We start from the raw sequence: 15579 nt of genomic DNA on the forward strand, positions 1-15579 counted from the left end.
TAGCAAAACACACACACACACACACTCACACGTTACTGGACAGACTGCCCTGGGCCTGGAGAGGACAAGGAGAGGGTTAGCAAAACACACACACACATTCTCACACGTTACTGGACAGACTGCCCTGGGCCTGGAGAGGACAAGGAGAGGGTTAGCAAAACACACACACACATTCTCACACGTTACTGGACAGACTGCCCTGGGCCTGGAGAGGACAAGGAGAGGGTTAGCAAAACACACACACACACATTCTCACACGTTACTGGACAGACTGCCCTGGGCCTGGAGAGGACAAGGAGAGGGTTAGCAAAACACACACACATTCTCACACGTTACTGGACAGACTGCCCTGGGCCTGGAGAGGACAAGGAGAGGGTTGGCAAAACACACACACACACACACACATTCTCACATGTTACTGGACAGACTGCCCTGGGCCTGGAGAGGACAAGGAGAGGGTTAGCAAAACACACACACACATTCTCACACGTTACTGGACAGACTGCCCTGGGCCTGGAGAGGACAAGGAGAGGGTTGGCAAAACACACACACACACACACACACACACACATTCTCACATGTTACTGGACAGACTGCCCTGGGCCTGGAGAGGACAAGGAGAGGGTTAGCAAAACACACACAACGCATGCACACACACACACGCTACTGGACAAACTAATTTGAGCCTGAAAGGCCAACACGCACATTAAGTAAGAATGTGAAGATACATGAGACAGATAGTGGTAGCCATTTTGAAAGTCATGCTGAAAGCCTTCCTCCTTCACCTTGCCCAGTATCTTCTTCCAGTATTGCCTCCACAGAATGACAGCGATCACAGCTAATAGCAGCAGGATGATGCCCACCAGGCAGCCAATCAGGATGGCTGTGTTACTGCTGTCGTCCTTGGCGACAGGAAGGCCCGCCCTCGGGGTCATGGCATCGAAGTCGGCCCCTGAGAAGAACATAAACGTAATGAAGTGTATGTGTGTGTGTGTTTGCGACAGTATATGTGGTACGTGGGAGAGTGAGTATTTCATCAGTAAATGTGTAAGAGTTAACGTGCTTTACAGTCTGTGTATTAGCACAGTCTGTATAGTCAGAGAGGGAACTGCATCTGTCTGCCACACCCAAATACTTTCATCAAGCTCTGACTGTCTGGTGTGTGTGTTCCTGTTTTGTGTGTGTACAGTATGTGTGCTCATGCCGGGGAGGTCTGTGAAAGCCTCAGGGCTGGTCTTGGGGACAGAATGTTTTAGCTGTGTTTTCTGTTCCAGATGACCTTGCATTTGAGCAGCAGCTCTGATTATATAGGAAATAGAATGCACACAGTTTACGAGTTCAGCTCAAACATGCAAAACAGTGTAAAGTCTCTCTCTCTCGCCAGCCGTTAAGACAGACATAGCACTACACACTGCCGCCCTCTTAAATTAAAAAAAAAGGCCTGTAATTGTCTGATGTTCCTTAGTGCCACAGTGGTTCCGTTGGTTCCGTCAACATGCAGTTAGGGAGATCACAAGCAGGAAGCAGTGGTGTTGTTGTATGTGAATATGATGAGGTACCACAAAGCAACATGCTGTGTTAGTGTGTTACACTCTTTGGCCCAGAGTCAAAACATTAACTCCACCTCCCATAATCCTTCCCTTCCTCCCTCCCTATTTTCTTTCCTTCTGAACCCCTCGTGGTCTCAGGACAGCTCTAAGCTGTGTTAAACAGACCAGTTATCAGGGGAAATGTCCTTTCCCTCTTTCCACCCCCCTCTCTCTCTCTCTCACCTGACAGTGTGCTGTTACCCGTGCTGTCCATCATGGGGTTGGTGGTGGGGGGTTCTAGAGGAACGAGGGATGGAAGGAGTGATCATACAGAGGAGAAGAGAGTTTCTCTCAAGGTACTGAAAAGCATGAGAGCGTGATGATATGTAGCATATGAGATGTCCAACTCCACGTGGACAATACAGATGTATTATTCTGTAGACGACCATATTGCCAGACAAAGCTACAGTGTAGACGACCATGTTGCCAGACAAGGCTACAGTGTAGACGACCATGTTGCCAGACAAAGCTGCAGTGTAGACGACCATGTTGCCAGACAAAGCTGCAGTGTAGACGACCATGTTGCCAGACAAAGCTGCAGTGTAGACGACCATGTTGCCAGACAAAGCTGCAGTGTAGACGACCATGTTGCCAGACAAAGCTGCAGTGTAGACGACCATGTTGCCAGACAAAGCTGCAGTGTAGACGACCATGTTGCCAGACAAAGCTGCAGTGTAGACGACCATGTTGCCAGACAAAGCTGCAGTGTAGACGACCATGTTGCCAGACAAAGCTGCAGTGTAGACGACCATGTTGCCAGACAAAGCTGCAGTGTAGACGACCATGTTGCCAGACAAAGCTGCAGTGTAGACGACCATGTTGCCAGACAAAGCTGCAGTGTAGACGACCATGTTGCCAGACAAAGCTGCAGTGTAGACGACCATGTTGCCAGACAAAGCTGCAGTGTAGACGACCATGTTGCCAGACAAAGCTGCAGTGTAGACGACCATGTTGCCAGACAAAGCTGCAGTGTAGACGACCATGTTGCCAGACAAAGCTGCAGTGTAGACGACCATGTTGCCAGACAAAGCTGCAGTGTAGACGACCATGTTGCCAGACAAAGCTGCAGTGTAGACGACCATGTTGCCAGACAAAGCTGCAGTGTAGACGACCATGTTGCCAGACAAAGCTGCAGTGTAGACGACCATGTTGCCAGACAAAGCTGCAGTGTAGACGACCATGTTGCCAGACAAAGCTGCAGTGTAGACGACCATGTTGCCAGACAAAGCTGCAGTGTAGATGACCAGGTTGCCAGACAAAGCTGCAGTGTAGACGGCTGTTGTGTGAAGTTGGACTGAGGCCAGGGGCTGTAACACAGCATGATGGATAGAGGAGGAGGCGGCTCCTTTCTACATTGATATCCAGCACCGGTGTGGTTACTTCTTATACCCTGTCTTTTTTGTCATTGCATGTTTCTGGAAATGCTTTAAACACACGACTTAGAACACTGCATGCCCACACTCATCACAACGGGTGGGTCAAGGGGCAAGAGGGAGGAGGAGAGAGGAGAGGAGGTGAGAGGGGAAAGGAGAGAGGATTAGGAATGGAGGAGGGGTGAAAAGGGGAAAGGGATGAGAAGAGCGTGGGACAAAAGGGGGATGAGACGAACAGGGGGACGAGAGAGAGGTACAAGTGGTGAAGGAGAGGTGACTCACCTGAGGGAACGCTAGTGAAGTTGTGGTTGAGGGCAGGGCTGACGGAGGAGGGGAAGACAGGAGGAAGAGGGGTAGCAGAGGAGACCGGAGGAGCAGGAAGAGCAGAGCCCGTGTCCACGGGGTCGACACCCTCCCCGTACGGCTCTGAGAGAGAGATGGGGATAAACAAGAATAGGATGATCAACTTCCTAACACAATCAGAGATAACCATAAATCCCACAGAGTAGAAGGGGAGAGACACTGAGAATCAGAGAGAAAAGGAGAGATGACGTTAAAATGACAGAGATAATGAGAAAAGGAGAGAAGAGGAGTGAGAATGAAAGGCAGTGAAAGAGAGCAATACACTGAACGTACCGGAGTAGAAGGAGATCTCAGAGATGAGCATCCATCGGTCTGCGAAGGCAAACTGGCAGCGTAAGATCTGGGCGGGGCGACCCCCCAGGGGCAGGGAGATGGGGCGTGAGGAGGGGTCCTTCAGGTCCTCTAGAGGTACAGCCAGGGAGAGGGTGGGCGAGGACCAGGGGAGTAAGATGCCAGGTTTAAACTGACACTCTACCTTACTGAAGACCCTCACACCCTGGGTGTGGTGGTTATTACTGTGGACCTGGATGAGGGAGGGGGAGAGGGGGGGGGGGGATAAAGAGTTAATAAGATAGTGAACATTTAACAATGAGAAGGGCTTATCAAGATCAACTTCCAAACGGACTAATTCAAGGCAGAAAGGAGTTGGAGCACACAACCAAAAAAAGGCAGAGATTGATTTATTTTAGCTCACTTTAATCCATTGAACAGGGGGAAACTGACGCTTCAACGTCAAGCTGACATCTTCCTCAGACTGACCTGACCATTGCACTGTCTTCCTATTTATAGCCTAGTGGCCCATTGAGACACAACAATATACTTAATTATTTTTTTATGATAATTTATTTCAAGGTAAATGACAAATTATAGCACAAAATAATACTAATAATAAGACAAATAGTGTGTCTCATTAGTCAAAAGGCCATGTCAAAATATACATAAGTGATTTGGTTTCTGATTTCTGTGAATCCGGAGACACAGAGACCCAAAAAACCAAGACAATATTATAGAAAGAAGGACAGTGAAAAAGAATCTGATGCTGCCAGAATGCCTCTTTCTTTGAGTTGATGTATGATGTATGATGCCACCTCATCTTGGTGAAATGTGAACCCGTTCTAAGGCTATAAAGCGCAGGGAGAAAGGTGAGCCATGGTTGGTTTCCGTGCAGTGGAGTGCAATAGCATAGTCCATGGTTTAACTATGCTCCCTTCTTTTTACCTTGAACTAGACCTTTACCTCGAAGTAGAGGTTCGTCTTGGTAAGCCATTCTCATGATTCTTGTCATTGATGTTGAGCACCCCTCCTATCCTTTGTTTGCTGAAGAGTAAAGGTCCACCTGATCTTGATTTAAAAAAAAAATTGTAACCCTAAAACCCTGCAGCTATAATGCATCGTTAGCCTTGTTATGACCATGTACTACCTCCTTATAATAGGAACATCACATACACTGAACATACACTGAACATACACTGAGGTACGAGGTGGAAAATAACACAACTCTGCATAAAGAAACAGTCAATGTGCAAACTAACTTTTTAAGTTGGAGGGGTGGGGGCATTCAATTAAAACATGACATTAAAAACAGGATTTAAATCCTGTTGACTCTTGATTGTTTTGGCAACATTGTTGTGAGCCGGCTATAAATGCAAATGAGTGAAAGTGTAAAGTGATTAGTGAAAGGGGAAAGAGGGAATAGAAAGGATAGAGGGTGAGGTAGATAGGGGTTCTAGGGGGAAAGAGGGAATAGAAAGGATAGAGGATGAGGTAGATAGAGGGTAAGGTAGATAGGGGTTCTAGGGGGAACAAGGGAATAGAAAGGATAGAGGGTGAGGTAGATAGAGGATGAGGTAGATAGAGGGTAAGGTAGATAGAGGGTAAGGTAGATAGAGGGTAAGGTAGATAGAGGGTAAGGTAGATAGGAGTTCTAGGGGGAAAGAGGGAATAGAAAGGATAGAGGATGAGGTAGATAGGGGTTCTAGGGGGAACAAGAGAATAGAAAGGATAGAGGGTAAGGTAGATAGGGGTTCTAGGGGGAAAGAGGGAATAGAAAGGATAGAGGGTAAGGTAGATAGAGGATGAGGTAGATAGGGGGTCTAGGGGAAAGAGGGAATAGAAAGGATAGAGGGTGTGGTAGATAGAGGGTGAGGTAGATAGGGGCTCTAGGGGGAAAGAGGGTATAGAAAGGATAGAGGGTAAGGTAGATAGGGGTTCTAGGGGGAAAGAGGGATTAGAAAGGTTAGAGGATGAGGTAGATAGGGGTTCTAGGGGGAAAGAGGGAATAGAAAGGATAGAGGGTAAGGTAGATAGAGGGTGAGGTAGATAGGGGTTCTAGGGGGAAAGAGGGAATAGAAAGGATAGAGGGTAAGGTAGATAGAGGGTGAGGTAGATAGGGGTTCTAGGGGGAAAGAGGGAATAGAAAGGATAGAGGGTAAGGTAGATAGAGGGTGAGGTAGATAGGGGTTCTAGGGGGAAAGAGGGAATAGAAAGGATAGAGGGTAAGGTAGATAGAGGGTGAGGTAGATAGGGGGTCTAGGGGAAAGAGGGAATAGAAAGGATAGAGGGTAAGGTAGATAGGGGTTCTAGGGGGAAAGAGGGAATAGAAAGGATAGAGGATGAGGTTGTTAGGGGTTCTAGGGGGAAAGAGGGAATAGAAAGGATAGAGGGTGAGGTAGATAGGGGGTGAGGTAGATAGGGTTCTAGGGGGAACAATGGAATAGAAAGGATAGAGGGTGAGGTAGATAGAGGGTGAGGTAGATAGGGGTTCTATGGGGAAAGGCGTGGAATAGAATAGCCAGGAAGAAAGAAAGAGAGAGAGAGAGGGGGAATACAGAGAGGTAAAGAAGGGGAAGAGGGAGAGTGATAGGGCATCTGGGGAGAAAGAAAGAGAGAGAGGGGGAATACAGAGAGGTAAAGAAGGGGAAGAGGGAGAGTGATAGGGCATCTGGGGAGAAAGAAAGAGAGAGAGAGAGAGAGGGGGAATACAGAGAGGTAAAGAAGGGGAAGAGGGAGAGTGATAGGGCATCTGGAGAGAAAAGAGAGAGAGAGAGAGGGGCATACAGAGAGGTAAAGAAGGGGAAGAGGGAGAGTGATAGGGCATCTGGGGAGAAAGAAAGAGAGAGAGAGAGGGGGAATACAGAGAGGTAAAGAAGGGGAAGAGGGAGAGTGATAGGGCATCTGGAGAGAAAGAGAGAGAGGGGCATACAGAGAGGTAAAGAAGGGGAAGAGGGAGAGTGATAGGGCATCTGGGGAGAAAGAAAAGGTGAAGGAGACCGGGATCTAGAGGGAGAAATGTTTCCTCTAATGGGGAAGGAAGGGCTGGTATAAAGACTCTACTGACAGGTTAGTCATTAACCTGACACTTGCTGTAGGGCCAACCTCTAACTCAAACCACATGTGGATCTGTGTTATACAAATACACACACGCCTAACGCACGCACGCACGCACACACATACACATACACATGCCTTCATGCATACTCCTGGAACACTGAGGTTAACATGTTATATTACTATACTGATTGTAATATGGAATGGGCCTAATAAGTCAACAAAGCAAAGCCTGCTGGGTAATCTGTCCTGCACAAGCCTGGCTAGAAAACATACATTATGTTCTTGTTATTTATAGCTTAGTGTGATGGTTTGGGGATGCTTTGCTGCCTCGGGACCTGTACAACTTGCCTTAATAGAAGGAGCCATGAATTCTGCTCTGTATCAAATAATTCTAAAGGAGAATGTCAGGCCATCCGTCTGTGAGCTGAAACTGAAGTACAGCTGGGTCATGCAGCAAGACAATGATCCAAAACACACAATCAAGTCTACATGAAAATGTCTAAAAAGCAACACATTTGAAGTTCTGGAATGTCCTAGTCAGAGCACAGACCTAACCCTGATTGAGATGTTGTGGCGGGACTCGAAATGAGCAGTTCGTGATTGAAAATCCACAAATGGCACTGAATTAAAGCAGTTCTGCATGGAAGGTGGGACAAAATTGCTCCACAGCGACGTGAGAGACAGATCAACAACTACAGGAAGCGTTTGGTTGGAGTCATTGCAGCTAAAGGTGGCACAACCGGTTATTGAGTACAAGGGGGACATTACTTTTTCACACAAGGGCATTGGGTGTTGCATTTGTTTATGAAATAAATGAAATAATTATGAAATTGTTGTGGGAGGCCCCAGTGAACAACTGAGCAAGAGGACAAGTACATTAGAGTATCTAGTTTGAGAAACAGACACCTCACAAGTCCTCAACTGGCAGCTTCATTAAATAGTACCCACAAAAACACCAGTCTCAACGTCAACAGAGAAGAGGCGAGTCCGGGATGCTGGCCTTCAGGGCAGAGTTCCTCTGTCCAGCGTCTGTTCTTTTGCCCATCTTAATCTTTTCTTTTTATTGGCCAGTCTGAGATATGGATTTTTCTTTGCAACTCTTCCCAGAAGGCCAGAATCCCGGAGTTGCCTCTTCACTGTTGACATTAAGACTGGTGTTTTGTAGGTACTATTTAATGAAGCTGCCAGTTGAGGACTTGTCTGTTTCTCAAACTACAGTCGTGGCCAAAAGTTTTGAGAATGACACAAATATTAATTTTCACAAAGTCTGCAGCCTCAGTTTGCATGATGGCAATTTGCATATACTTCAGAATGTTATGAAGAGTGATCAGATGAATTGCAAGTATTTGCAAAGTCCCTCTTTGCCATGCTAATGAACTGAATCCCCAAAAAACATTTCCACTGCATTTCAGTCCTGCCACAAAGGACCAGCTGACATTATGTCAGTGGTTCTCGCATTAATACAGGTGTGAGTGTTGACGAGGACAAGGCTGGAGATCACTCTGTCATGCTGATTGTGTTCAATTTACAGACTGGAAGCTTCAAAAGGAGGGTGGTGCTTGGAGTCATTGTTCTTCCTCTGTCATCTATGGTTACTTGCAAACAAACATGTGCCGTTGTCATTGCTTTGCACAAAAGGGCTTCACAGGCAATGATATTGCTGCCAGTAAGATTGCACCTAAATCAGCCATTTATCAGTCATTTTCTCAGATGAATCCCCTGTCCGATTGTTTGGGGCATCCAGATAAAAGCTTGTCCGGAGAAGACAAGGTGAGAGCTACCATCAGTCCTGTGTCATGCCAACAGTAAAGCATCCTGAGACCATTCATGTGTGGAGTTCCCTCTCAGCCAAGGAGTGGCTGAGAACTCAGCCATGAATAAAGAACGGTACCAACACATCCTCCGAGAGCAACTTCTCCCAACCATCCAGGAACATTTTGGTGACGAACAATGCCTTTTCCAGCATAATGGAGCACCTTGCCATAAGGCAAAAGTGATAACTAAGTGCCTCAGGGAACAAAACATCGATATTTTGGGTCCATGGCCAGGAAACTCCCCAGACCTTAATCCCATTGAGAACTTGTGGTCAATCCTCAAGAGGCGGGTGGACAAACAAAAACCCACAAATTCTGACAAACTCCAAGCATTGATTATGCAAGAACGGGCTGCCATCAGTCAGGAAGTGGCCCAGAAGTTAATTGATAGCATGCCATGGCGGATTGCAGAGGTCTTGAAAAAGAAGGGTCAACACTGCAAATATTGACTCTATGCATCAACTTCATGTAATTGTCAACAAAAGCCATTGACACTTATGAAATGCTTGTAATTATACTTCAGTATTCCATAGTAACATCTGACAAAAATATCTAAAGACACTGAAGCAGCACACTTTGTGGAAATTAATATTTGTGTCATTCTCAAAACCTTTGGCCACGACTGTACATAAACAGTGATCATCGATGGATATGGATCACAGCTGAAGGGAATTTGTGGTTCATTACTACCTCATTATAGTCTCTGACTTGTACATAAACAGTGAGAGTGTAACTACTAAGCCCCCTGTAGCCCTTCCATGAAGCAGCCATACGCTCAGTGAGTTGGAGCTAGACCTGTAGCCCTTACCACATGGAACCCTCCCCTCCACCTCCTCACTCACATGTTCACCTCCAGAGAACAGTACAGTACAAGATAATATAAGATAGTATTATTCATGACTGTAATCTAGCCTGGGCTAAAGCAAGGAAATCATGTTCTCATGCTGATTGGCTTATTTTTAGGCAGTTACGAAACAAGTGTTCTTTTCTTCCCAGGAAGGCCAAGTCTGAATATTTTATGTCTGTTACCACTGATAACCTGAATGACCCTAGAAAGTTTTGGAAGGCTATTAAGTCTATGTCTGGTAACAGTAATGTTAATGAATTACCGTCATGTGTTTTGAAGGACTCTGTTGCTATATATGACAACTGAAATTCTGAACTGTTTCAAAGAGCACTTTGTATCACCTGGTAGGCTGTTGGATTCAGTGTCCTCTGTCTCTGTACAACCCTGTGTGGATGAGCCAGTGAAAGCTGGTCAAACTTTTAGCTTTTTGCCATTCTCAGTGCAGCTGGTACATAAAGCCCTGAAATCCTTAGATCAGAGAATGCCTGCAGGTCCTGATCTTTTGGATCCCTGCTTTTTCAATCTGGCAGCTGATTTCATAGCTGAACCACTTACATCTCTGTTCAATCTAACCCTGGAATGTCATGAAATTCCAAAGATCTGGAAATCAGCATTTGTCCTACCACTTTTAAAAGGGGGAGATCAAACTATTTATATATATATATATATATATATATATATGATTTCTGATTTTTTTTTTTTTTTAATTTTTTTTTTTATTATAGGCCAATCTCAAAGCAGTCACCCCTGGTGAAAATACTTGAAACCCTTGTGAGTGAACAGCTAAAATAGCAAATAAAAACTAACTCTATTTTATCAATGTCCCAATCGGGCTTCGGGAAGAAGCATAGCACAATTGCAGCAGCCATGAAGGTTTTAAATGATATCACTGAAGCCATTGACAAAAAACAGCACTGTGTCTGGTCACAAAAATCAGAAAAGCAATCAAATTAATCGTTTTAACTTTGATGATCTTCGGATGTTTTCACTCACGAGACTCCCAGTTAGACAACAAATGTTCCTTTTGTTCCATGAAGATATTTTTTATATCCAAATACCTCTGTTAGTTTGGTGCATTATGCCCAGGAATCCCCTGGAAAAAGCAGTCACGACAACGCAGACAAAATTCCAAATTATATCCATAATGTCCACAGAAACATGTCAAACGTTTTTTATAATCAATCCTCAGGGTGTTTTTCAAATATCTATTCGATAATATATCAACCGGGACAGTTGGCTTTTCACTAGGACCGGGAGTAACAATGGCCACCTTTCTCTTTTGCGCACAACTCACTCTGAGAGCCCCCACCTATCCACTTACGCAATGTGGTCGTTCACGCTCATTCTTCAAAATAAAAGCCTGAAACTATGTCTAATGGCTGTTGACACCCTAGGGAAGCCATAGAAAAAGGAATCTGGTTGATATCCCTTTAAATGGGCAATAGGGATGCATAAGAACAGAGAGGTATCAAAAACAGTGGCACTTCCTGATTGGATTTTCCTCAGGTTTTAGCCTGCAATATGAGTTCTGTTTAACACAGACACAATGTTGACAGTTTTGGAAACTTTAGAGTGTTTTCTATCCCAATATGTAAATTATATGCATATTCTAGCATCTGGTCCTGAGAAATAAGCCATTTACTTTGGGAAAGTTATTTTTCCAAACATAAAAATAGTGCCCCCTAGCTTCAAGAGGTTTTAATCAGCACTAAATCAAATCAAATTTTATTTGTCACATACACATGGTTAGCAGATGTTAATGCGAGTGTAGCGAAATGCTTGTGCTTCTAGTTCCGACAATGCAGTAATATCCAACGAGTAATCTAACCTAACAATGCCAAAACTACTGTCTTATACACAGTGTAAGGGGATAAAGAATATGTACATAAGGATATATGAATGAGTGATGGTACAGAGCAGCATAGGCAAGATACAGTAGATGGTATCGAGTACAGTATATACATATGAGATGAGTATGTAAACAAAGTGGCATAATTAAAGTGGCTAGTGATACATGTATTACATAAGGATGCAGTCGATGATATAGAGTACATTATATACGTATGCATATGAGATGAATAATGTAGGATAAGTAACATTATATTAGGTAGCATTGTTTAAAGTGGCTAGTGATATATTTACATCATTTCCCATCAATTCCCATTATTAAAGTGGCTGGAGTTGAGTCAGTGTCAGTGTGTTGGCAGCAGCCACTCAATGTTAGTGGTGGCTGTTTAACAGTCTGATGGCCTTGAGATAGAAGCTGTTTTTCAGTCTCTCGGTCCCAGCTTTGATGCACCTGTACTTACCTCGCCTTCTGGATGATAGCGGGGTGAACAGGCAGTGGCTCGGGTGGTTGATGTCCTTGATGATCTTTATGGCCTTCCTGTAACATCGGGTGGTGTAGGTGTCCTGGAGGGCAGGTAGTTTGCCCCCGGTGATGCGTTGTGCAGACCTCACTACCCTCTGGAGAGCCTTACGGTTTAGGGCGGAGCAGTTGCCGTACCAGGCGGTGATACAGCCCGCCAGGATGCTCTCAATTGTGCATCTGTAGAAGTTTGTGAGTGCTTTTGGTGACAAGCCAAATTTCTTCAGCCTCCTGAGGTTGAAGAGGCGCTGCTGCGCCTTCTTCACAATGCTGTCTGTGTGAGTGGACCAATTCAGTTTGTCTGTGATGTGTATGCCGAGGAACTTAAAACTTGCTACCCTCTCCACTACTGTTCCATCGATGTGGATAGGGGGGTGTTCCCTCTGCTGTTTCCTGAAGTCCACAATCATATCCTTAGTTTTGTTGACGTTGAGTGTGAGGTTATTTTCCTGACACCACACTCCGAGGGCCCTCACCTACTCCCTGTAGGCCGTCTCGTCGTTGTTGGTAATCAAGCCTACCACTGTTGTGTCGTCCGCAAACTTGATGATTGAGTTGGAGGCGTGCGTGGCCACGCAGTCGTGGGTGAACAGGGAGTACAGGAGAGGGCTCAGAACGCACCCTTGTGGGTACCCAGTGTTGAGGATCAGCGGGGAGGAGATGTTGTTACCTACCCTCACCACCTGGGGGCGGCCCGTCAGGAAGTCCAGTACCCAGTTGCACAGGGCGGGGTCGAGACCCAGGGTCTCGAGCTTGATGACGAGCTTGGAGGGTACTATGGTGTTGAATGCCGAGCTGTAGTCGATGAACAGCATTCTCACATAGGTATTCCTCTTGTCCAGATGGGTTAGGGCAGTGTGCAGTGTGGTTGAGATTGCATCGTCTGTGGACCTATTTGGGCGGTAAGCAAATTGGAGTGGGTCTAGGGTGTCAGGTAGGGTGGAGGTGATATGGTCCTTGACTAGTCTCTCAAAGCACTTCATGATGACGGAAGTGAGTGCTACTGGGCGGTAGTCGTTTAGCTCAGTTACCTTAGCTTTCTTGGGAACAGGAACAATGGTGGCCCTCTTGAAGCATGTGGGAGCAGCAGACTGGTATAGGGATTGATTGAATATGTCCGTAAACACACCAGCCAGCTGGTCTGCGCATGCTCTGAGGGCGCGGCTGGGGATGCCATCTGGGCCTGCAGCCTTGCGAGGGTTAACACGTTTAAATGTTTTACTCACCTCGGCTGCAGTGAAGGAGAGACCGCATGTTTCCGTTGCAGGCCGTGTCAGTGGCACTGTATTGTCCTCAAAGCGGGCAAAAAAGTTATTTAGTCTGCCTGGGAGCAAGACATCCTGGTCCGTGACTGGGCTGGATTTCTTCCTGTAGTCCGTGATTGACTGTAGACCCTGCCACATGCCTCTTGTGTCTGAGCCGTTGAATTGAGATTCTACTTTGTCTCTGTACTGACGCTTAGCTTGTTTGATAGCCTTACGGAGGGAATAGCTGCACTGTTTGTATTCAGTCATGTTACCAGACACCTTGCCCTGATTGAAAGCAGTGGTTTGCGCTTTCAGTTTCACGCGAATGCTGCCATCAATCCACGGTTTCTGGTTAGGGAATGTTTTAATCGTTGCTATGGGAACGACATCTTCAACGCACGTTCTAATGAACTCGCACACCGAATCAGCGTATTCGTCAATGTTGTTATCTGACGCAATACGAAACATGTCCCAGTCCACGTGATGAAAGCAGTCTTGGAGTGTGGAGTCAGCTTGGTCGGACCAGCGTTGGACAGACCTCAGCGTGGGAGCTTCTTTTTTAGTTTTTGTCTGTAGGCAGGTATCAGCAAAATGGAGTTGTGGTCAGCTTTTCCGAAAGGGGGCGGGGCAGGGCCTTATATGCGTCGCGGAAGTTAGAGTAACAGTGATCCAAGGTTTTTCCGCCCCTGGTTGCGCAATCGATATGCTGATAAAATTTAGGGAGTCTTGTTTTCAGATTAGCCTTGTTAAAATCCCCAGCAACAATGAATGCAGCCTCCGGATAAATGGTTTCCAGTTTGCAAAGAGTTAAATAAAGTTCGGTCAGAGCCATCGATGTGTCTGCTTGGGGGGGAATATATACGGCTGTGATTATAATCAAAGAGAATTCTCTTGGTAGATAAAGCGGTCTACATTTGATTGTGAGGAATTCTAAATCAGGTGAACAGAAGGATTTGAGTTCCTGTATGTTTCTTTCATCGCACCATGCCTCGTTAGCCATAAGGCATACACCCCCACCCCTCTTCTTACCAGAAAGGTGTTTGTTTCTGTCGGCGCGATGCGTGGAGAAACCCGTTGGCTGCACCGCTTCGGATAGCGTCTCTCCAGTGAGCCATGTTTCTGTGAAGCACAGAACGTTACAGTCTCTGATGTCCCTCTGGAATGCTACCCTTGCTCGGATTTCATCAACCTTGTTGTCAAGAGACTGGACATTGGCAAGAAGAATGCTAGGAAGTGAGGCACGATGTGCCCGTCTCCGTAGTCTGACCAGAAGACCGCCACGTTTCCCTCTTTTTCGGAGTCGTTTTTTTGAGTCGCTGCATGCGATCCATTCCGTTGTCCTGTTTGTAAGGCAGAACACAGGATCCGCATCGCGAAAAACATATTCTTGGTCGTACTGATGGTGAGTTGACGCTGATCTTATATACAGTAGTTCTTCTCGACTGTATGTAATGAAACCTAAGATGACCTGGGGTACTAATGTAAGAAATTACACGTAAAAAAACAAAAAACTGCATAGTTTCCTAGGAACGCGAAGCGCGGCGGCCATCTCTGTCGGCACCGGTAGTAAGTTTTCAGCTGTGCCAACATAATTTCAAAAGGGTTTTCTCATGATCAATTTGGCTTTTAAAATGATAAACTTGGATTAGCTAACACAACGTGCCATTGCAACACAGGAATGATGGTTGCTGATAATGGGTCTCTGTAAGCCTATGTAGATACTCCATTAAAAATCTGTCGTTTCCAGCTACAATAGTTGTTTACAACATTAACAATCTCTACACTGTATTTCTGATCAATTTGATGTTATTTAATGGACAAAAAAAATCTGCTTTTCTTTCAAAAACAAGGACATTTCTAAGTGACCCCAAACGTTTGAACGGTAGATAGATAGATAGATAGATAAGAGGGATAGAGGGATAGAGGGATAGATAGAGGGATAGATAGAGGGATAGATAGAGGGAGAGATAGAGGGAGAGATAGAGGGAGAGATAGAGGGAGAGATAGAGGGAGAGATAGAGGGAGAGATAGAGGGAGAGATAGAGGGAGAGATCTAGGTAACGGAACACATTCCTCTCCTGCGAGAGCGTCCTAGAACCAGGTTAGAGAACATATCTCCCATTAGGGAACACAGACATGTCAGGTTCAGGTTCCTGCAGTTATGTGAACTGTGTGCTATTCTCTTCAGGTGGATGTTTTCTGAGATAACACATTGGAAAACAGCAGGAAAAACAGCGATAGCGATAGAAAGCTTTAGATAGCTTAGGTGCAGCATTCCGAGAGGACTGGGAAAACACTGGGATAGTTCAATAATTCCCATCGTTAACGGCAGAGCATGGGGGAACGAATGAGTAACCCTGAAAAGTTCAAAACAGATCACTCATCGTTTGTATCTAGACTGGAAAGTCAAACTGGTCAATACTGTTTCTTTACTTATTTATTTCATTCTTCTTGCTTGTTTTCTTTTATATCATTCATTTTATTGTTTTAAAGTGTGGTGTGGTTTTAAATACAATTTCATTAAAGTTTTATTGGATTTAATAATATGTGTTTTTATTGTGGGCAAATCTCCAATCCCAGGCCTAACCAACATTCTAGACTGACTCCATTCCCGAAGAGAAAACAACAGGACATTAAACTGGGTTTAC

At 45.4% G+C, this 15579-nt stretch overlaps 1 protein-coding gene across 1 annotated transcript in view; it reads right to left on the bottom strand.

Moving 5' to 3' along the window:
- Positions 1-15579, bottom strand: part of LOC135520376 (epithelial discoidin domain-containing receptor 1-like) — a 91162-nt gene that overhangs the window by 18706 nt on the left and 56877 nt on the right. Inside the window, 4 exon segments of the mRNA XM_064945874.1 lie at positions 786-952; positions 1773-1826; positions 3245-3388; positions 3599-3848. Coding sequence (XP_064801946.1) covers positions 786-952; positions 1773-1826; positions 3245-3388; positions 3599-3848 — 615 coding nt within the window.

Source organism: Oncorhynchus masou, chromosome 29 (assembly GCF_036934945.1).
Source record: "Oncorhynchus masou masou isolate Uvic2021 chromosome 29, UVic_Omas_1.1, whole genome shotgun sequence".
NCBI lineage: Eukaryota > Metazoa > Chordata > Actinopteri > Salmoniformes > Salmonidae > Oncorhynchus > Oncorhynchus masou.